A 23697-nucleotide genomic window follows, 5' to 3' on the forward strand; every position below is an offset into this window, starting at 1 on the left:
GTCAGACACAACTTAGCAACTAAACAACAACAATAGCAGAATTATGTGTTTCTCCTCCCTAAGAACTCCACTGTGTATCTGTTTATCTCACAAATGTGCTGCTTCTATCTGATTTGCAGCATCCACATTTGGCCTTTCTGATACCTTTTTAGGATAACACTAATTTTTCTTATCTTTTCTCCCATCATTGCTGACCCTTTTCATCTGAGCCTTCCTTTCACCTCCCTGTTGGTCCTGAGGATAGCATCTTTGCCCAAGTTACTCTGTATGTTTCAATCCAGAGGAATGCCCTTCAGCACATCCTCTAATGACTAGGCTTTCACTCTATTTATTTCCCCACATTTGCAGAACGGGGACCAAATTATTTCAAGTGGTTTTTACCTGGCCTCCTTTTCCTGCACAAGTAATTACTTTGCTGCAAACGGTTGCACTGGTCAAATAACTTATGTTCACAATCAGCTAATTGCAGGCTCAATGAGCGACTTGTTCCTTCAAACTTAACCATTAGAGTTGTGTTATTAGGCAGACATTTATCTTTTTATTTCCTACAGAGTCACACAGATCCTAAATCTAACTGCCCTGTAGTCTTTTATAATGTCAATATAAACCTTTTACATTTTTATTTCCTTTTGAATGTATGTCATATTTCCCATTCTTTTACAGATCACAGCAGTTTTTCATTGCAGCATGCCAGCCTCCCCTGTCCTTCACTATCTCCCAGGATTTGCTCAAATTCATGTGCTTTGAGTCAGTGATGTTACCTAATCATCTCATCCTCTGCTGCCCCCTTCTCCTCTTGCCTTCAGTCTTTCCCAGTATAAGGGTCTCTTGCCATGACTTGGCTCTTCACATCAGGTGGCCAAAGTATTGGAGTTTCAGCTTCAGCATCAGTCCTTCTAATGAATATTCAGGGTCGATTTCCTTTAGGATTGACTGATTTGATCTCCTTTCAGTCCAAGGGGCTCTCAAGAGTTTTCTCCAGCACCACAATTTGAAAGCATCAATTCATTGATTATTATTAAAGGGTTAATACTTAATAAATATTTACCTTAGTCCATTTTGTAAACCGTAAAATTAAGGCAACAGTAAACCTTATTTGCCAATCATGATAGAATAAAACTAAAAATCCTAAGTAGAAAATTCCATTTTCTCCCTGGGCACTGAATTTCTCACAGGGGGTAAAAATTAACCTTTAATTTTATTTGCCTCTAAAAGAAAGCACCTTATTTGTGCCCCCACATTGTTATCACCTGGTTTCTTAGAGGCTACAAAAAAAGTAATTTCTTTTGAAAACGGCTTCAAGGATGTACATTTTATCCTACAGTTAATGTTTCTTTTCTTAATTTCTGCATATTTTATTCCAATTTTCTTGTTCAAGTAACATTTATAGAGCATGAAATATGTGCTCAGTTCTTCAGTTTCATACAAGGAGGTCATCTGCCACTGACATTCTTCTAATCCACCAAAGAGAAAAGTAGCCAAAAGTAATGAGTTTTCATTTATGAGGGAATTAATATTAATAAGGATTAGATTATATTTGCTTTGAGACTAATTCAGGCACTTTTAGCTTTCAAGAAATTTGCCCTCCAATTAAACACTAGTAGGTCTACCCCAGAGCTCTTTTCACTGGGTACCTTTTATTATTAAAAGTGCACAGCCATCTTTCCTTAGGATTGCCTTAAGGGGAGATAATTGAATGGGAAAAGATTCCCAAAGGCCTCAGGAGATCCTAACACACCAGTGAATTCCTGTCTCTACCCTGCTTCAAAGGCATCTGGCATTTTCCTCACTAGTAGCATATGTAAAGAATAAGCAGAAATAATTCAGGGTTAAAGGTACAAGTGGAAAGGAGGAGAAAAAAACTAAGAAAGCAGAAGAAACATTTAGGCAATGCGAAAAAGGGGATCATAGCAGCCAAGAAACAAAATATAACAAATACTCATTAAAGACCATATTCTGAAATCAGTTTGTGCACCAAAGATAAAGCCTGTGTGTGCAACCTACTGATACACGCAGGGAGAAGTGAGAAGAAGGAGCAGTGCAAGCAGTCTAAGATGAAAATATCGCTGAGGACCGTCACCTACCCAGCACCAGTACTTCCACGGAGTCCTCATTCTTGCCCTCCAGGTCATCAGGGGTGGTGATGATACAGTAGTACAGTCCGCTGTCTCCCCACATGAGTTTTCCAATTTGAAGATCTGCATCTGTTATCACAAAGAGAAGGACCTGGTTCTAAATTCTGTCCTTTGAAGAAAACACTGAACAACAGAGGGTGGGTGGAAATGAGGTGCTTCTGGGTGTCTGCAGTGTTCTATTTTTCAGCCTAAATGGTGGCTGACGTGATGTTTGCTTTACTGAAAACAAACTAACAAAACAATGATAAAAACTAGCATCCCTAAGGTGAGAGAATTCACACCCAGAAACTGGTCTAGTTGCAGGCTGGTTTCAGGAATAGAACACTTGCTTTCAACCAGGCTTACTGAGGCCTCTGAAAGCCAAGTAAATTCCAGAATTAACCTGGACTCCTGGAAATGAGCTGAGTTCACAGGAAGTGAAAAGTGTTAGTCACTCAGCCGTATCTGACTCTTTGCAACCCCATAGACTGTTAGCCTGCCAGGCTCTTCTGTCCATGGGATTTTCCAGGCAAGAATACTGGAGAGGATTGCCATTTCCTTCTCCAGGGGATCTCCCCAACCCAGAAATGGAAACCGGGTTTCCTGCATTGCAGGCAGAGTCTTTACCATCTGAGCCACCAGGGAAGCCCAAGACGGGTTCACAGGAGTTCTTCAAAATTCCAATAATCAAGTAGGTCATACCAGACTTTGGACCTTTTCTTGTCCAAAGCTTTAGAGACCAGGAGAAAAAGTGGAACGGATGCAAAACTGCCTGGGACTTGGGCCATGAAGTGACCTGGCTTTGCACTTACACACATGCATCCCTTTTCCCAGCAGAGAACTTCTAGGGAAGTTTACTTTCTGAGTTAAGGGCAATAAAGCCTGGTGTCAAGCTGTAAAGTATTTGACTGAGAAAGCTTTCACTAGAACCCATTTCAATTCAGTGCTGATAATACATTTATTATCAGACTAAAAGTCAAGCTCATGAAAGCTTCTTGATGCTATCATCTCCCATAAAATCAAACCCTTGAGAGACTGAAAGGGTGCACAGCTGACACCCTCTTGCACCTGTGAAGAATGAAACCAACCTCCCTCCCATTCCTTAAAAACAGAGGCATTATTACCGTGAACAATCGTGATCTCTCTGCCCCTGTAGAAATCTCCCAGGGTCACAGTCGAGCCCTGTTTAGAAGCCACCACTCGAACAGTCCTCCTGCTGTCTAAGCAATCCAAGTAAGGGTCCCATTCCAGGTTTCTTTTACTGAGAGACTGGGTCCGTGGAGATGACATGCCCAGGGATTCCCCCATGCGATCCTGGCAATAGGACTTGAACTTCCACTGGACGACGGCCGGCTGATGGGAGGATGTAGAGAAGCGGCAGTGGAGCACAGTGGGCTGGAAGAGCATGGCCACCTTCTTCTTGTCGGGCACTGTAACCTGAAGGCCTTCAGCCATGGCTGCAAAACAGAATGAAGATGTCCAAACAGTATCTGTATCCTGGACCTCACCTCACACTACACAGGCACGCCTTTCTGCCTTAGCTCCCTAACCTGTCCCTCACCTTGTTTTTTCCATCACAATGAAGAACATCAATATCTACCTGGTCGCCCTGTCCAGAATCTGCTCTCATTCCTAATACCCAGTTGGTCACAAAGTCATGTCAACGTGACCTCTTAACATCTTTAATATTTCCATCCCCCTCTTTAACCCCACTACCAGTGCTTCCGTGTATGTTCTTCTCATTTTTTGCCTATAATTTTGCAATAATCTCTTGTCTGGTCTCTCCACCTGCAGTTGCCCACATGTATCCATCCTCCTTGCTATAATTTCAGGTTATCTTTTTAAATCTGACTGTTATGGCTCTCCTTCTTAAAATCCTTCACTCATCCTCCATGGCCTTTAGAACAAAACCCAAAGTTCTCAGCAAGGCGTTTAAGGTGCTTCATCATCTAATTCCTCCTCAGCCTCACTTCTTGCAGCACCTCTGTTTGAGCATCAACCTCAGAGGACAGCAAACTAACAGTTTCCCTAAGTGGGATGTGCTATATCACACCTCTAGATCTTGGCACATCATGTTTCTTGTTTATGGCAAGCTTTTTCCTCACTTATCTTCCTGGGAAACTCATTTTCATCTTTTAAAACCCAGTTCAGAGGCTTCTTGTCAAGCCTTCTCTGACCAGTCAATCTATGTATCACTTCCTCCTTTGCGCCATAGTGTCCCCAGCATTCCCCGCCAGACATTTACTATAATTTTGCAAGTTCTTCTTTTCACACCATCAGACTTGTCGGGTCAACTAAGTAACGTGTCTTATTTAGCTGTCCTGGCTCCTGAAGCCCATAGACACTAAACTATTTGATAAATGAGGAAAATGAATCCAGGAAGTATGAATTTAGGAGAAAGTGACTTCCCTTCTAGCTGGTGACCAAGCAAAGGAGACAGAGATTAAGGGGGAAAGAAGGCTTTGAGAGAAATGGAGAATTTCAGATCAAAAGCAGTAGACCAAGTTCAAAAGCTTTGAAGGCGATCCAAAAAGAGGTGGGGGGAGACTAGAAAGCAGATGAGAAGTTTAACTGTTAAAAAGATCAATTTGAAGCTTGGTGTCCAAGAAAGAGAGGGAAGTTTCCATGAATGAAAGCCCAGGGGAGTGTTTGAGAGGCAAAGGGCTTCTATGAACTCAATGGTAAGGTCTAGAAACTCCAGACAAAGAGAACACAACTTCTTCAGGTTACTGGGAGAGTTAAGAGTTTCTAGCTTGATCTAATTCTGCTTTGAAACAGAAGCAGAATCATGATGAGAAGCAAAAAAAGGAATATGAATAAAAAGACAGGATAAAGAGGTCCAGAGTTGAAACCAGGAGGCTGCCAAGCCACCTTCAGGTAGCTTGAGGCAAAGAGTTTCACCCTAGAATTGCAGATGGACTTCAGAGGCAGGAGGACTAGTTTCCTAGGGGGGCCTACTATCCTTCATTACTGCCCATGGTCACGATGACAGCCCACAAAGCAAACTCACTCTCACAACTCGAATATGCATTTATTCATGACTCTTCATAGAGTCACGAATAATAGCTTTATAGCTCGCTCAACAAGGGCAAGATACCACATTTGTACTCACTTCTGATTTCCAGACTAGTGACTCTCCCCCATGAAAGCACTGTGAAAACTAGGTTTTAATTCCTGTTAGGAAGAAAAGGTTTTCATCCTATGGAATTGGGAAGTGAATACAGCAGAGTATTTAAGATTTAGTATTTTGAACCTTAAGTGCTGGATAGCTACAATAAATAAAGGAATGGGCAAGTAAATGAATGAATATTAATATGAAAATTTCTAGGACTTCACAAATTTCTAAGACTTCACATTTATGTTTAAATGACATAAACAGCATAGTATAGTAAAAGAGCATTGGCATCAAAGAGATAAGGCTTTGAATCTCATCTGGCTACACACTAATGGTAAGGCCTAAATGAAGTCTCTTAAGCAACCTTCACCTGTAAAATGAGCCTCATATTCCTTAACTCAACAGAGTTGTTAAACCTTCTCTCTCTGGGTGCCTGCAGAGAGAGGACTCTTTAAGAGCACCTTGACCATGACCCATAGATGGTACATCTCAAATGGGAACCCTCCCTTACCTTTCCTGCCTTTGCCCTTGACTCCCATTCAGAGGCTCTTGAATCTTGATGACCATTCATCACCAAAAGGTTTGATTATAGCCAGAGTATGTAGATCAGTGCCAGCGAGGGGCAGATAATTCCCATCTGGAAGCTCAGAAAAGAACCTCCTAGGCTCTGCTGCTTCCCTCCACCACCCTCAAATGCTGGTGTCACTGATTCTGTTCTTCCCAACTCACACATCTAGAATCTAGATGACAAAGACTTGTGTGTTATTGTTGTTGTTTTCCTATAGTTTCTCCTTGAATTCTATTGCATTAATTTTTAATCTTGTAATTCTTCAAATCCTTATTCACAGTCTGATTTTCCAGGTAACAAAATGGGACAGAGAGGTGAAATGACTTCAGTGAGCAGTCGCTGAGGCTGGATGACCAGTCACAGGTATTGACCAATCACAATGCTGGCTGCTGACCAACCACCTTTCTTCTCTGCTACCTATTCAGGCTCTACTTGGGAAATGAAATATTTCCTAGCCCTTCCAGGATAAATGAAACTAGCAAAGGAGGCAGGTGCAACACAAAAAGTGTTGGGGGAAGGGTTGTTTAAGTATAGGGTTTTCTTCGTTAGATGATTACTAAGGATAACCTCCTTCTCAGCTCTATTCTCTGTTAATGAGATTAGACACTTGACCAAGCCATGGGACACCATTAATTATTGTTTTTTAAAATCGTGGACTCCCTTAATTATTAACAGAGGTTAGTCAACTCAGTTTCTTCTATGACATACACATAAGCTCATGTTCCAAAGAATAAAGACTATGTTTTCAGAAACATTTACCTCTTTATAGCATGATAGTTAAAGGCATGGATTTTAGAGGGAGTTCTCATTTAAAATCCAAGTCTTACCACTTCCTAACTGCATGACTTGCAGTAGATTACTCCTCTTAGGAGTTTCGGTTTCCTTACTGGTAAAACCAGAATAACTAACTATTTTGTGGAGCTGTTTGAGGGTTAAATAAGATTTTATCCTAAGCATTTAGGATAATACTGATGTAAAGTAAGCACTCAATAAATGTAGTTGTTGCTGCTGCTGTCAATAACAATCTGTTGATTTCTGTAAAGCCATATAACCTAGAGCTGCTGCTGCTGCTGCTAAGTCGCTTCAGTCATGTCTGACTCTGTGCAACCCCATAGACGGCAGCCCAACAGGCTCCCCTGTCCCTGGGATTCTCCAGGCAAGAACACTGGAGTGGGTTGCCATTTCCTTCTCCAATGCATGAAAGTGAAAAGTGAAAGGGAAGTCGCTCAGTCGTGTCCAACCCTCAGCAACCCCATGGACTGCAGCCTTCCAGGCTCCTCCATCCATGGGATTTTCCAGGCAAGAGTACTGGAGTGGGGTGCCATTGCCTTCTTCTAATCTAGAGCTAGGTGAGCACAAAGGTGTGAGTTATAGGGCAGAATGGGCAGAAACTACAAAGGAATAGTATTGCAGACTGGGTAATTCGGTATCAAACAATGACTGGGTGCACAGCACAGTCACATCCATAGCTCCCAGCAGTTGGAAATAGAGCGTACCCCCGAGTGTGTGCACATACATAGACGTGTATACATATTGCAGGGACAGTGAAAATCCTGGGAACCTAAGCTCGGGATACATCTGGATAGCTGGAGAGGCCAGAACTAGGAATTTCAAGGAAATGTCAGTTTATTGAACATTTGAGGACCAGAGTGAAGAGTTAGAAAGCTAAAGAAGCCAATCCCTGCATTAGCTCTAGGAGCTTCCAAACTGTAGGATACACGGCACCCAGGTCCCAAGCCTGTCCTGGCCAGCCCTGTTAGATGCCCCATTCCCACCAGAAGGCGAGGCCTAGAACTGCTCTTCTGGCCCTAACCCTGGGTTCTGGGTGAGGGCTGCGATTCCCACACCCACTGAGCCACGTCTTTCCCTCAGTCCTTGCTTATATTAGGCTGTGTTTCCACCTGGCTTGCAATCCACTGGGATCAAAGGCTTGTCCCGAGATCCAGCCCTGCTTGCTTGGGCCCTGATATAAGGTCCTTCTCCTGAGAACTAGGTTTTGTTTCCAATATACTCACACACGACTGATCTATATCTGAAACTGTAAAGTGCTATTCACTCAACTTCAAAAAACACCACTCATGGAATCCTGACTCCTGTGCCAGATCAGGCCCCTCAGAGTCACAGCAAGTCTGGATGAGGACCAAGACTGACAGTCTCCTGTGGACACTGAGGTTTGGCCTGGGAACACCCTCCCTCTGACTCTAGTTCCCAAGAGATCTGCCCTGGGGCTAGGTTAGTGTCCTGAACTTGAGTCCCACCTCTTATAGATTTTTTTTTTCCTATGTCACCACCTGTCAGATGTCAAAAACCTAGTACTTCTTATGCTGGTCTATACAGACTAATAAGAACATCTTTGAATGCCAGGTAAATAAACTGAAATTTTTCAGCCATTTTGTAATGTTCACCTGTGCATTTGATCTAAGAAATCTTATTCTCCCATGTTTCTAACTACCAGTTTGCCTCAGACCCTCAACTTTATGAAACCTCATCTGCATGTTTAACAGATACTTCAAATTAAACAGGATTTCCCTGGCGGCTCAGACAGTAAAGCTTCTGCCTTCAATGCAGGAGACCTGGGTTCAATCCCTGGGTCAGGAAGATCTCCTGGAGAAGAAAATGGCAACCCATTCCAGTATTCTTGCCTGGAGAATCCCATGGACAGAGGAGCTTGGTAGGCTACAGTCCATGGGGTCACAAAGAGTCTGACATGACTGAGCGACTTCACTTTCTTTATTCCAATTAAACATACATCACTTTCTCTTTTCCCACCTCAACTCTTGCTCATAGACTGGTCTTCCTTGTCTCCCTAGCTTTTTTGCCAATGCAGCCCTTGTTCTGTGCCTGCACCTAGAAATTAAAGCTTTGATCATTTCCTCTTTGTCTCTACCCTCTTTCAGTGGTCACTAATTCCAAATCTTTCTCCAATTTGACTCTTCTCTATTCCTACGGTCATTCCTAGTGGGAATAAATCAGGTTTCTATTCCTTCTACCAGGAAGTAATTGTGAAAGAATTACTATATATTAGAAAATGTGTTAAGTGTCATTCATGTAGTAGCTTAATTCTCTCAAAAAATCCTATAAAGTAGATATTATCATTACATCCATTTTATAGATGAAGAAACTGATTCTCAGAGAATGTATGTATCTTGCCTAACACATGAGGGTTAGCAAGTGACAGATTTGAAGCTAGGCTTTTACTGTTCTTTAGTCATTAAGTTGTGTTTGACACTTTTGCAACGCCATGGACTATAGCCTATGAGGCTCCTCTGGCCATGCAATTTCTCAGACAAGAATACTTGAGTGGGTTGCCATTTCCTTCTCCAGGGAATCTTCCCAACCCAGGGATCAAACCTGGGGCTCCTGCATTGGCAGGTGTATTCTTTACCACTGAGCCACCAGAGAAGCCCAGACCTAGACTGGGCCCAAAACTCTTACTATCACTTTACACAAGTCCTCATTACCTTCCTGGTTCTATAATAGCCTCTTCTGTGGTCTCCCTACTTCCAGCCCGGTGCACTCTCCACATTTTTTATATCTAGAATATTCTTTCAGAAAAGACAGTCTCCTGTTTTAAGGCTCAAAAGATTCCCCACTCCTTCCAGGATAAGGTCCAAATGCCTTGACATGGCATGTAAGATTTTCTCCATTATTTGGCCCCACACATGTTCCAGGCATACTAAGATGTTTTCCATTCTTTTATTATAAACATGTTAGTTGCCCAGCTGGGGAAACATCAGGACATGTAGCTGAGGAGTTTCTGGGAGGCAGACAGGGAGAAGCACTGAGTGTAGGTCATGCACACACATGAGAAGCAGATGCTGGCACAATGGGAAGGCTGGGACTCGGAATCTGGGCGCTGGTGACACCAGAAAGGATTTGTGTTTTGAAGCTCTTATAAAGACGTTAACAGAGGTATGGGAAGAATCCATGTTTCACTCTACAAAATAAAACAAGGATCCCCCCAAACTGGAAGGAGACTGCTTAGAGAAGATGACAAAAGACAGAAAAAGGAGGTAAGTCAAATAAGGGATCATACTATATAGAACACATCTGTAAAAATTAGGATTCCTGACCAAAAGAAGCACCAGATGATATTGAAGATTGAAGATTATAGGTGGTTTTCTCTATTTGCAAAAGGAGTCATCATTCTTGGATCATCAGACCATTCTTCCAGTTTATACTGTGCCCCTGATCTTCAGGAAAACTGCCCTTGACTATCTAGCTCAAATTCATTCAAAAACATGTTTTAAAATACAGTGTTAAGTTCTGGGGAAATAAATTTAAAAGACCATCTTCTGATCTTGAAAAATTCAATATAAACTGAATTTTATATATTGAACCAATATAAATTGGTTTCTAACTCTAAGGTCCCTGAGGGCAAGGACTAGGATTTGGTGGATTTCAGTTCAGCTCAGTTGCTCAGTTGTGTCCAATTCTTTGCGACCCCATGGACTGCAGCACGCCAGGCTTCCCTGTCCATCACTAACTCCCAGTGTTTATTCAAACTCATGTACACCGAGTTGGTGATGCCATCAAACCATCTCATCCTCTGTTGTCCCCTTCTCCTCTTACCTTCAATCTTTCCCAGCATCACAATCTTTTCCAATGAGTCAGTTCTTTGCATCAGGTGGCCTAAGTATTGGGAGTTACAGTTTCAGCATCAGTCCTGCCAGTGAATATTCAGGACTGATCTCCCTTAGGATGGACTGGTTAAATCTCCTTGCAGTCCAAGGGACTCTTAAGAGTCTTTTCCAACACCACAGTTCAAAAGCATCAATTCTTCGGTGTTAAGCTTTCTCTAAAGTCCAACTCTCACATCCATACATGACTAGATGGAATACCATAGCTTTGACTAGATGCACTTTTGTTGGCAAAGTAATATCTCTACTTTTTAATATGCTGTCTAGGTTGGTCATAACTTTTTTTCTAAGGAGCAAGCATCTTTTAACTTCATGGCTGCAGTCACCATTGCAGTGATTTTGGAGCCCAAGAAAATAAAGTCTGTCACTGCTTCCACTGCTTCCCCATCTATTTGCCATGAATTGATGGGACCAGATGCCATGATCCTAATTTTCTGAATGTTGTGTTTTAAGCCAACTTTTTCACTCTCCTCTTTCACTTTCATCAAGAGGCTCTTTAGTTCTTCACTTTCTGCCATAAGGGTGTTGTCATCTGCATATCTGAGGTTATTGATATTTTTCCCAGCAATCTTGAGTCCAGCTTGTGCTTCCTCCAGCCCAACATTTCTCATGATGTGCTCTGCATATAAGTTAAATAAGCAGGGTAACAATATACAGCCTTGATGTACTCCTTTCCCTTTTTGGAACCAGTCTGTTGTTCCATGTCTAGTTCTAACTGTTGCTTCCTGACCTGCATCCAGATTTCTCAAGAGGCAGGTCAGGTGGTCTGGTATTCCCATCTCTTTTAGAATTTTCCACAGTTTATTGTGATCCACACAGTCAAAGGCTTTGGCATAGTCAATAAAGCAGAAGTAGATGATGTTTTTCTGGAACTCTCTTGCTTTTTTGATGATCCAGCAGATGTTGGCAATTTGACCTCTGGTTCCTCTGCCTTTTCTAAATCCAGCTTGGTGGATTTGGTTGACTCTGTATCCTCGTTATACAGCAAGGCCATAAAATAGAGCTGAAGCTCACAAAACGTGGAATGAATCAAAGAATGAATGAAGAAATGAGTAAGTGAATCCAAAGGGTCTTTCTCAGCAGGTGGTCCTCAGTGCAGAGAATGGATTCTGATCAATAACTAGAAAAGCTGCCTAAAGGCAGAGTGATGAGTGACAGCTCAGCGCATCAGGCCCCATCTCAGCTAATCACCAGGGGTGCCTAGTTACCAGGCCAGGGAGGATCAGCTACAAGTATAGACAGTGCCTCCTTACATATGGCAAAGTAAGTTCCTGCCCCAATTCTCATGTGAAAAAAAAGGAGTCTCTACATGAGGAATTGTGTTCTTGGAAGGATAACAAAAGCAGTATCTACAGCAATGCTGTTCTTATTTTAGCACTTTCTTTTTTTTCAAAGCAAGTCCCTTTTCCCCACTAGTTGTAAGCTATTCCTGCCAGCGTTTTTGAGATGCAGATCTATAAGCACAGCCACATTTTAGAGAAGTAAAGATTGCTGCTAAAGATAATGGAAAATTATTATCACCACAGACCGGCATCTTTAGGAATTGTATATCAAGCTCATCCATCCTTTAACTCTTGAAGCCCTCAGAATTGCCCATTCACCAGCATATCTTGGCTTTCAGAGCCCTGAGTTTTTCCTTCATTCAATATGACAATACGTATCTCCTTTTTCCTGCCGTTAAGTTAGATCTTTAAGAAATTCATCTTTTTGTCCTCACATTTTTAACATACTGTGCCAATTTCCTATGACATTGTCTTAGGAACAACTGATAGGCGGGTTTTCTAAGTGTAAGAGATGGATAATGGGTGCTAAAGCATGTCCACTGGGTTTGGTCCAGTGTGCCCATCCCTGAGTACTGTCAGCATGGAAAACAAAGCATTTGGGGAAATTCTGACCTACAGGCTCAATTTTTAAAGACAAAACACAATGTGAACCTTTTAGCCACCGGAAGTAAAAACTATTCATCTTTTGATATAGCTGGGTTATAAAATAAAAAAGGCTTTACCAAGAATCACAGACATTCCCTTGCCTATTTTCTAAGCCTAGTTCTCCAGTTTGCTTATTGGTCCTATAGGTTAATCAATTTTCTTTCAATAAATTTCTTTCTGTCCAATTGCTTAAATTGAACAGAATCAGTTTCTCTTGTTTCCTACCACAGTACCTAATGGCTTGATACATTTTAGGGTTAGGGTGACCAGATGTACTATTTTGAGATTAAAAGTATGACAACATTCTTCCATATTTTCTCCCCAAGGGTCCTAAAAAGCATCAGTATCTCCCCATTTCTATGGGCTAAAGTAAACACTGGTGTTACCCTTGCTCAGGTGGGCGTTGCTCATGGCCTACTTATTATTCGCTGCCTATAACTCTGGCCCTTGTGCACACAGAGCTTGCCATTCATTAAGCATATGTCCTGTGTGCCCCACTGAGCCACGCTATCCCGTTCTCTGCCACCACTGTGCAAATGAAAGCCAGAAGCACATCTCCTTTCTATTTGATTTGCTCATCTTCCAGAGATCTGAAGCAAGCTCATGGGTAATGTCTAGCTGGCTTACATGCTGTTCCAGTGTGACCAAAGCAGTACTAAAAGAGGTCAGTCTACCCTGCACGGCCCAGGAACTGTGGAAACGGTTCTGATTCAATCAGGTGGGTCAGACTCCTTGGATGGACCAGCCATTTGGGCAGAGAAAGCTCCTGTAAGAAAGCTCTTCTCCACTTTCATCAACTTGTTACCTGTATGTCTAGTTTAGATCTCTTACCCAAGCTCCAAACCCAAATATATAACTTCTTTTTCCATCCGGATGTTACACAATCACCCCAAACTCATCATTCTATAGATGGAGATGCTAACTGTCCACTTCTTTTAGAAACAGAACCTTCCAGGTTTTAATCTGGCCACCAAGACAGCCACATATTATATTTCCTAGCCTCCCTTGTAGCTAATTATGGTCATAGGACTAGATTCAGGACATAGTGAGGAGGGGTGATGTATGCGATTTCCACGTCACCTCCCTAAAAACAAACTGCTTGATCCTCTGTTTTCCTTGCTTCTACTAGCTGAAAAATACCTATCACTGGAGCAGTCTTGAGAGCCACATATGGGAACAGTAGACTCAGTCCCACTAGTTCTCTTCTGTTATAGGAGAGAGAAAAAAAACTATTTTATGTGAGTTTTAAACTATTATTAGGGTCTCTTTGTTATAGCATCTTAGGCTTACTCTAACTAATATAATGCAAAAAACTGAATCTATATCTCCCTCCCTTACAAGTTCCTCCTCCTATATTAGTTCATGTCCATAAACGGCATCCTAGCAATCCCAAGACAGGAACCTGGAGACATCTTTGATACTCTTGTCTTTCAACTTCCACTTGCAACCAGGCCAGGATTACTTCCTCCATCTCGTCACTGTCTACTCCTCTCATCGTCACTGCACCACCGGAGCTCAGAATCTCGTCACGTCTCCCTTCTCTTTCTGCAAGGGTCTTCTAGCTGGTTTTTGCTGCATGTCTGTCTATATCTAATCTACCCTCCACGTTGAGGTTCAAATAATATTTCTAAAATGCACATCTGGTCATAGCACTCCTTTGCTCTCACACTTTCAAATACTCCCTGTAGGCATTCAGAAGTACAAGACTCATTTTAGATGGAGGCACCCTCTTCCATGGGGCTTTCTGCCTGCAATGCTGGAGACTCTGGTTCAATTTCTGGGTCACGAAGATCCCCTGGAGAAGGGACAGGCTACCCACTCACATTAAAAAAAAAAGTAAAATATTTGTACTTTCCAAAAAACATCATGTCCTCTTTTGATTCCTGGCTTTTGCACATGCTGTCTCCTCTGTACATTTCCCTTCCCTCAATCCCACTCTTCCTCTAGTAACACCAACTTATCTTTCCTGACTTCCTCAGCTATCACTTCTTATATAAAATTTCTTCTTGCTCTTACTGCAGTCATAGTACCCTAGAGAATCACATAATCTTGTCTAAGAATTTTCTATTTAGTCATCTGTCTTGGTCATTATTAATAACAACAAGCTCTCTCCTGAAGGCTTTTAAAAACTGCTACGTAGTAGGTACTCCGGAGAAGGCAATGGCAACCCACTCCAGTACTCTTGCCTGGAGAACCCCATGGACGGAGGAGCCTGGTGGGCTACAGTCCATGGGGTCGCTAAGAGTCAGACGTGACTGAGCAACTTCACTTTCACTTTTCACTTTCATGCATTGGAGAAGAAAATGGCAACCCACTCCAGTATTCTTGCCTGGAGAATCCCAGGGACAGAGGAGCCTGTTGGGCTGCCGTCTATGGGGTCACATGGAGTCGGACACGACTGAAGTGACTTAGCAGCAGCAGCAGTAGGTACTCAGCACATTCAGTTGAATGATTTAACCCAGTTGATAGATTGTATTATTTGTTCCCCGTTGGTTTTCTCTCTTGACTCTTGCATTGTTCCCTGTAGGCAGAGTACACTTACCACTCCATAGACTATGGCTTGGCCAGGTGACACGTTTGGCTAATGAAATGTGAGTACATGTGCCATAAGACTTGTCCAAGCAGAAGCTTAAAAGGCATTTGTGCCATTTGGCTCTGTGCCCTCTCCCTACCAGCCTTGAGTCCTCCACCAGGAGAACAGCATGCCCACATTGTGGCTGCTCCTTCATCCTGGGTCTTGGAATAAGAAGACATCTGGAAATGAGCCAAGTCCACCAATTCTAGCCAATTCACAGTTGACCTGCAGCTGACTGCATCTCTCATATAATATGAACAACTAACATTTGGTGTTGTGAGCTATCGAGATTATGAGGTTGATTATTGCTACATCAAAATGCTGACTAATATTCCTATTTTGGGCCCATAAAAAGTATTGAGTGCATACTATGTGCCAAATACTGTGCTAGGAATTGTACATCATTTCATTTTAATGATCACAACAACCCTATAAGGTAAGTTAGCTTTCCCATTTTAAAGCTAAAGAAAACAAGGTAAACTATTAATTTAGTCTTTAAATCCAAGTCAGTTTGAGCCTTATCCCTCTCTCCCAACTGCCTCCTGATGAGCCCAGGGCAAGGGAGGAGTGACGATGCAGGATTCCAGCTGAATGTGAAGGTTCTACTCCTAATTTAGAGCAATACTTCCTGCAGGGCTCCAGCCGCTGGAGGAGAACAGGGAAGCAGCATGTTCTTCTGAGTTCTTCCTTGTTTCTTGGCCCATAAAGAACTCTAGTCATCCAAGATGCCTTCTTTCATTTCCAGCAAGCCAGAAGCTATCTTAAAGACCAAGATTTTAAAGCTACATATGCTACCTCTTGTGTGGCTCCTGGATACACAGTACCGGCCGCTACTCCCAAATGGGCTCTGACATGCCAGCAGTCTCTGCTGTCACAGGGCCACATCTGATGCTCTCCTGTGCCTCACTGGAGCACTCCTCACTCACCCCTTTCCTGTAGATCTTAGGATTTAATTAGAAATACTAAATGCTATTCTTTACCACTTTCCCCTGTAATATTTCCCCGAGTTCTGTGAATTCTGAGCCTCATTACCCAATGCCCTATGACAGATAACCACGTTGTGCTGTTGTTAGTCTCTAAGTCGTGTCTGACTCTGTGACCCCATGGACTGTAGCCCACCAGGCTCCTCTGTCCATGGAATTTCCCAGGCAAGAATACTGGAGTGGGCTGCCATTTCCTCCTCCAGGGGATCTTTCCAACCCAGGGATCAAATGTGTGATCTCCTGCTTGGCAGGTGGATTCTTTATCACTGGGCCATCAGGGAAACCCAGACACCTGGATTTGTTCCCTTAAGTCAGGAGTTCTAGTTTCACCCACCTTAACTAGAAAATGTTTCCCTTGGATTCAGGCATTTGAAACAACCAAGTCATATGGAAGTCAAAGACATTATTTCTTATTTTTAGTCAATAAGATACAATGGACTTAGACAAGTCATTTACTTCCTCTGAGCCTTATTCTTCTTATGTATAGGTAGATGATAACCAGCCTTATTTAGAAGGATCAAAAGAGATTTTAAAAAGTCATAAAACACATTAAAAAAGTATTGCATGCATGCTCAGTCATGTCTGACTCTTTGCAACCCCATGGGCTGTAGCCTGCCAGGCTCCTCTGTCCATGGAACTTTCCAGGCAAGAAAACTGGAGTGGGTCGCCATTTCCTACTCCAGGGGATCTTCCTGAGCCAGGGTCTGAACCAGTGTCTCTTGCATCTTCTGCACTGGCAGGCAGATTCTTTACCACTCACAAAACTAGAAAAGCATTATAGTATCTAAGCAAGAGCAACAATTAGATTATACCTTTCTTTATAATTCCTAATTGGGGGAAAGTCAGTATAAAAGCTAAAATAATTGGAAGGAGTAAAGAGGTAAGTCTTTTCATACTGTTCATGGGGTTCTCAAGGCAAGAATACTGAAGTGGTTTGCCATTCCCTTCTCCAGTGGACCACATTCTGTCAGAAAGATTGAGGGCAGGAGGCGAAGGGGACGACAGAGGATGAGATGGTTGGATGGCATCATTGACTCAATGGACATGGGTTTAGGTGGACCCCAGGAGTTGGTGATGGACAGGAAGGCCTGGTGTGCTGCGATTCATGGGGTCGCAAAGAGTCAGACACGACTGAGTGACTGAACTGAACTGAACTGAAAGAGGTGAGTGTGTCCTGGAACAAAAAGTTGAGACCAGAAAGGACATTTGAGGGCCATGTTGGCTAGAGCAAGATTCATCCCATCTGGCCCAAAGCACTTGACTCTCTTCAACAGTTCCCCCAATATGACAACATTTAATTGTTTAGAGTTGACCCTATCCTGTCTACCAGGCACTGGGTGCTACTCATTCCTCTGAAAATGCTAACATGTGCTCTCCTTTCCCAGCTGCTGTTTTTCATTCCAATCATTGGTGGTCAGAGAAAGGCTGAAGATAACTGGGGCTCCCTCTGTGGCTCCTCACTGAGGACCTTTTGTTTCTGTTTGTTCAGTTGCTAAGTTGAGTTTGATTCTCTGTAACCCAATGAACTGCAGCACACCAGGCTTCCCTGTCCTTCACAGTCTCCCAGAGTTTGCTCAAATTCATATCCATTGAGTCAGTGATGCTTTCTAATCATCTCGTCCTCTGCTTCCCTCTTCTCCTTTTAAGCCTTAAATCTTTCCCAGCATCAGGGTCTTTCCCAGTGAGTTGGCTCTTTGCCTCAGGAGGCCAATATATTGCAACTTCAGTTTTAGTCCTTCCAAAGAATATTCAGGGTTGATCTCGTTTAGGATGGACTGGTTTGATCTCCGTGCTGTCCATGGGACTCTGAAGAGTCTTCTCCAGCACTACAGTTAGAAAGCATCGATTCTTTGGCACTCAGCCTTCTTTATGGTTCTACTCTTACATCCATACATGACCACTGGAAAAACATAGCCTTGACTAGACGGACCTTTGTCAGCAAAGTGATGTCTCTGCTTTTTAATATGCTATCTAGGTTGGTCATAGTTTTCCTTCCAAGGAGCACGCGTCTTTTAATTTCATGGCTACAATTACCATCAGTAATGGCAACCCACTCCAGTACTCTTGCCTGGAAAATCCCATGGATGGAGGAGCCTGGTAGGCTGCAGTCCATGGGGTTGCTAAGAGTCGGACACGACTGGGTGACTTCACTTTCACTTTTCACTTTCATGCATTGGAGGAAGAAATGGCAACCCACCCCAGTGTTCTTGCCTGGAGAATCCCAGGGACGGTGGGGCCTGGTGGGCTGTTGTCTATGGGGTCACACGGAGTCGGACACGACTGAAGCGACTTAGCATCAGCAGCAGCAGCAGTGATTTTTGGAACTCAAAAAAATAAAATCTGCCACTGCGTCTCCTTTTTCCCCTCCTATTTGCCATGAAGTGTTGGGACTGGATTTCATGTTCTTAGTTTTTTGAATGTTGAGTTTTAAGTCCGCTTTTTTACTCTCCTCTTTCACCCTCAACAAGAGGCTCTTAAGTTTCTCTTTACTTTCTGCCATTAGAGGGGTATCATCTGCATATCCGAGGTTGTTGATATTTTTCTCGGCAATCATTCCAGGTTCCTATGCAGGACGGTTATTTACAGCATCGGATTTTACTTTTTCCTCCAGGCAAATCCAAAACTGAGAGTCGTTTCTGCTTTGGCTGAGCCGCTTCATCCTTTCTGGAGCTATTAGTAATTGCCCTCTTAACCAGTAGCGTACTGGATACCTTCTGACCTGGGGGGCTCATTGTCTGGTGTCATATCTTTTTGTCTTTTTATACTGTTCATGGGATTCTCACAGCAAGAGTACTGGAGTGATTTGCCATTCCCTCTTCCAGTGGATCACGTTTTGTCAGAGCTCTCCACTATGGCCTGTCTGTCTTGGGTGGCCCTGCGTGGCATAGCTCATAGCTTCATTGAGTTATGCAAGTCCCTTTGCTACGACAAGGCTGTGATCCATGAAGGGACACTAAGGGCTCTGTAAGTCTGATTTCCAACTCATCAAAATTAAAGGGAGAAAAGTTCCATAACAAAGGATCTTAGAGCTGAAAGACATGACCTCATTCAAAAGATTATAATAGCAAGACAACATTGTAAAGCAATTATCCTCTAATTAAAGATAAAATAATAAAAAGAAATGGATTTTTAAAAGATTATAATATATGCAATCCCATGTTCACTGCTACTTTATTTACAATAGCCAATAGTCAAGATATGGAAACAAGCTAAGTGTCTGTCATTTAATAAATAGATAAAAAGATGCCATACTATATACTTATACATGTGTGTGTGTATAATTGACATTTATATCTATGGACACACAATGGAATATTATTTAGCCATAAAATAGAATGAAATCTTACCATTTGTGACAACATGGATGGACCTTGAGATAATTATGGTAAGTGAAATAAATCAGAAATACAAATACTGTATGATCTCACTTATATGTGTAATCTCTAAAAACAAAAACAAAAAACCAAGCTCACAGATATAGAGAACAGATTGATGGTTGCCAGAGGTGCGGGCTGGGTGAAGGGGGTCAAAGGGTACAAACTTCCAGTTTATAAATAAGTCCTGAGTATATAATGCACTGATTTCATTTTCTTGGGCTCCAAAATCACTGCAGATGGTGACTGCAGCTACGAAATTAGAAGACTTGCTCCTTGGAAGAAAAGCCATGACAAACCTAGACAGCATACTAAAAAGCAGAGACATCACTTTGTTGACAAAGTCCATATAAAAAAGGTTATAGTTTCTCCAGTAGTCATGTACAGATGTGAGAGTAGGACTATGAAGAAGGCTGAGCACCAAATATAGATGCTTTTGAATTGTGGTGCTGGAGAAGACACTTGAGAGTTCCTTGGAAGGCAAGGAGAACAAACCAGTCAATCCGAAAGGAAATCAACCCTGAATATTCACTGGAAGGACTGATGTTGAAGCTGAAGGTTCAATACTTTGACCACCTGATGCAAAGAGCGAATTCACTGGAAAAGACCCTGATGCTGAGGGCAGGAGGAGAAGAGGACAACAGAGAATGAGATGGTTGGATGGCATCACCAAATCAACGGGCATGAGTCTGAGCAAACTCCGAGAGATAGTGAAGGACAGGGATCACGTTTTGCAGTCGTGCTGCAGTCCACAACAATATAATGCACAGGCTGGTGACTAAAGTTAATAATACTATGTTGCATATTTGAAAGTTGCTAACAGAATAAATGCTGAAAGCTATCACAAGAAAAAAAATTATAACTATATATGATGATGGATGTTAACTAGACTTATTGTGGTGATCATTTCATAACATATAAATATGGAAACTTGTACACTTGAAACTAATGTTATATGTCAATTATATCTCAATGAAATAATAAAATTACGTGCCAAGATCCCATGGATATACAGTTAATCTGTGGAGAAGGGACTGGAATCCAGTCCTCAAATCCTAGGTTAGAGTTCTTTCCGCTAACCAAGTCCTGGTACTAACACTGCTGCTGCTGCTGCTGCTGCTAAGTTGCTTCAGTCGTGTCCAACTCTGCGTGACCCCATAGACAGCAGCCCACCAGGCTCCCCCGTCCCTGGGATTCTCCAGGCAAGAACACTGGAGTGGGTTGCCATTTTCTTCTCCAATGCATGAAAGTGAAAAGTGAAAGTGAAGTCGCTTAGTTGTGCCCGACTCTTAGCGACCTCATTGTAGCCTTCCAGGCTCCTCTGTCCATGGGATTTCCCAGGCAAGAGTACTGGAGTGGGGTGCCATTGCCTTCTCCGGGTACTAACACTACTAACACTACAAGCACTAGGTGCTTTCACTAAGACTCTAGTATAGCACTAGCGCAGTATTCCACTAGGACTACTAGAACGAATCCCCACGTCTGTATAAGCCAGACACTCGGCAGAGTTATGAGTCTAAAATCTAAGGAGTGAATGCAACACTGAAACAAGCCCCCTTTCCCAGTCTGGAGAGACTCATCCAGGCTTATGGTAGGAAGTGGAGAGAGTTGTAATAAAGTGCTGAAAGATGCTCCAGTACAAAAAAGGTCTCTTCTGTGGGGAAAAATGGACAGAGGAGAGAAGGGAATTCAAAGAATGGAAAAAGGAGATAATGGAAGTTGAGGTGACAGTTCAGTTCAGTTGCTCAGTCGTGTCCAACTCTATGACCGCGTGGACCGCAGCACGCCAGATGCTGAGGTGTCAGGAATCTTTAAAAGAAACTTCTGCCTCTCTAGGACTAATAACACTTTAATTCTCCATACGCAAGCCCATTCTCACATGGTCACCAGGCATCTACCTGAACGCAAATAAACCAGGTAACAACCCTTCCTGGATACTTCCCTTCCTGCTGTATGTAGCCTGGGTTAGTAGCCACCTTACGGCATCCACAACACTTAATGCCTATCTCCACGGTCGCCTTTGCAAGTGGTACTCTGTAACTGTTCACAGTTCCATCACTGATGTCACCACCACCAGACTGTAAGTTGCTGGGGTGCAGGGCTGTCTTAACCACAGAGCAATGCCTGGATGTGACAGTAACTCAGCAGCTGACTGTGCTTGAACAAACATGCTAACTCAGCCATCACCTCTTCCAGGAGTCTGTTTCCAAGTTGTTTGACTCCCACCCCAGGTTTGAGGTGGGTATGCCCCATCCATGCCCTTACAGCACCTGTGTGGCTCTCATGGCCCTTACTCTAGGACTTTTTACCCCCATATCAAAATTATCTGAAAAATTTGAGTCACTCACTAGACTGGCCACTCTTCGAGGGCAAAGACTATGTCTTTTCTCTCTGTAGTCTCAGCACCTATAAAAATACTTAGAAACCACAGGTATTTGGTACGTGCTTGGAGAATGGATGAATAAATGAATAAATACCACCAAAAAGGTACCAAAAGAAATACTAATAGAAATACCAAAAGAAATAGCATAAGCACTCTTTAGCACAGAGAGACCCAAAAGAGTCTCCAGGAAAATGCACTGCCTGCTCCTAGAGTATGTTCCCAGAGTGTCACCACAGTTCTGGCGTTTCTCAAAGCCTCTGCTGCCAGAAAGGTTGAAACACCATCCGTATTCAGGAACAAAGGCATACTGAACCGTCCTCAAGTCTTATTGCTAGATGGCACCTGTTGCTAAAATAGCAGCTGGTAAGCATTTTATTTTGTGCAATACAACAAGAACAATAACAGCAACAAAACAGTCCATTGCAGGAAGCTCCCTCACACTGACAATGGGAAATCAGGAGGCTAAATATATAGCAGAAAGAAATACAGAATTTTTGCATTGAAAGACGAGGAAGAAGCTGCTAGAGCCTGAGGAAAAAAAACCTGAAGTGTTGATTAGAAATTGCTCAGCCAGCATTAAAACAGAGAAACTGGCGGTGGGGGGCGGGGGGAGGGTGGATGGGAGGAGGGGAGGAGAAAAGGAGAGAAGCGGGAGGAGAGAGAAAGGGAGGGAGAGGGAGAATGAATGTGTTTTTTCCCCCTCTGGCTCTCTGACTCATTTTTAATCTGTCCTTTCCTTTTTCCCTCCCTTTCCACCACCCCCTCAAGAGAAAATTCATTGATTGGGCTGGACTAAAATGTCTTACCTTTCCTCTCCTGGTTGCTCTGTAAACGAAGAGTCTGAATCCATTTCATCCTTGACTGCTCCTCTCTCCTCCCCACCCCACCACCACCCCCCAACTCCCCCGCCCTCCCCAGCCGCCATTGTTAGCTCCTGCACTTTGCTGAGACTGAAAGGCTTGTCCACCGTGGCAAGAAAGGGAAGCAGAAGCTAGGACCAGGGGATGCCAGTGGGTGATCAGTGGGATCTCTGGAGCCACCTGACTTGCAGAGCCTGGAAGTTCTGGCCCTCTGACAGCTGGGATGGCCCTGATAACCTGTTGCCTGTTCCCAGGCAGGAACAATCTCTCCAGGTGCCCATGGGAGAAGGACGGGCCCGGGGTTCAAGAGAACTGGGTTCTGGCACCTGCTCCAACACAAACTTACTGTGTGACTATTGCTTTTCTGGGTCTCTATTTGTATAAATTGAGAGGACTGAATTAGGTTGTTCCTTCCAGGGACCATTGCATTAAAAAGCTGTCAGCCCTCTAGCGTGGGCTATATCTTCCCCTTCTGCCCATGCCCTGCAAGTCCTTAGAGAGCTTTTCTAGGGTACACCCCAGGGTGTCTAGAAGAGCATCTCTGAATCAAGGACTCCTCCGCAGTTGCCTAGCGGACTTTAAGGAGGTGATAGAGGTTCAAGGCCAAAGTTCCCCTCAAATATGATAACTGAGAAGCAGAGGCAAATTAAGGACATTCCGAATCAGTAAGGGTAGAAGTGGAAGGCACTGGGACGCCAGAGGAGTGGGGAGGCATGGATCAGCCAAACCCTGAAATTAGAGATGATTCAGATTTGAATAATGTGGGAGGGATGAACTCAGAGCAGCCAAGAGAAGTGGCTAACTCTGCTAAAGACTCCCCCCAAACCTAAACCTAGCAGGGAGCAAGAGCCAGTGTTAGGGACCCTTCATTAGGGATAGGAAAAAAACTGAGGCAATCTATAACCTTACTCTGAAACTAAGGGAAATAGTGGTTTTCTTTCTTCTTAACTGTGTTATTGACCCTCTTTCAATCACTTCCCTTAGATTTTTAATCTTGGTCCTCTTTTCCTACTGACTTGATTTTTCCCAGTCTTCAATGCCCCCAGAGGGGACACAACTTTATTTTTGGTGCTATTTTACATTTTCTCTCTTGCCCTTCTCTGCCCCCTCTTGTCCTCACCTTTCTGCTCCCTTGTTCCTCTCCTCCATCACCTGGT

The 23697-nt window shown here is 43.1% G+C and overlaps 1 protein-coding gene across 17 annotated transcripts in view; it reads right to left on the reverse strand.

Annotated features, from left to right (window-relative positions):
* The window catches only part of ILDR2 (immunoglobulin like domain containing receptor 2), a 68908-nt gene that overhangs the window by 43786 nt on the left and 1425 nt on the right, over positions 1–23697 (reverse strand). For 16 of the 17 annotated variants that reach the window (XR_015161329.1, XR_015161327.1, XR_015161326.1 and 13 more), the window contains exons 2-3: positions 3239–3571; positions 2085–2204 (exon numbers count right to left, since the gene is read on the reverse strand). Coding sequence is in view for 14 of the 17 variants with exons in the window: in XM_086393874.1 (XP_086250000.1) it covers positions 2085–2204; positions 3239–3571 (453 nt within the window). In the remaining 3 variants the exon portion in view is untranslated. Of the gene's footprint in view, positions 1–2084; positions 2205–2741; positions 2943–3238; positions 3572–23697 lie in introns of those variants that run through there. The other variant, XM_086393870.1, reaches the window with a different exon arrangement.

Source organism: Bos grunniens, chromosome 3 (assembly GCF_055505025.1).
Source record: "Bos grunniens cultivar Pamir isolate PY7600 chromosome 3, Bosgru_T2T1.0, whole genome shotgun sequence".
Taxonomy (NCBI): domain Eukaryota; kingdom Metazoa; phylum Chordata; class Mammalia; order Artiodactyla; family Bovidae; genus Bos; species Bos grunniens.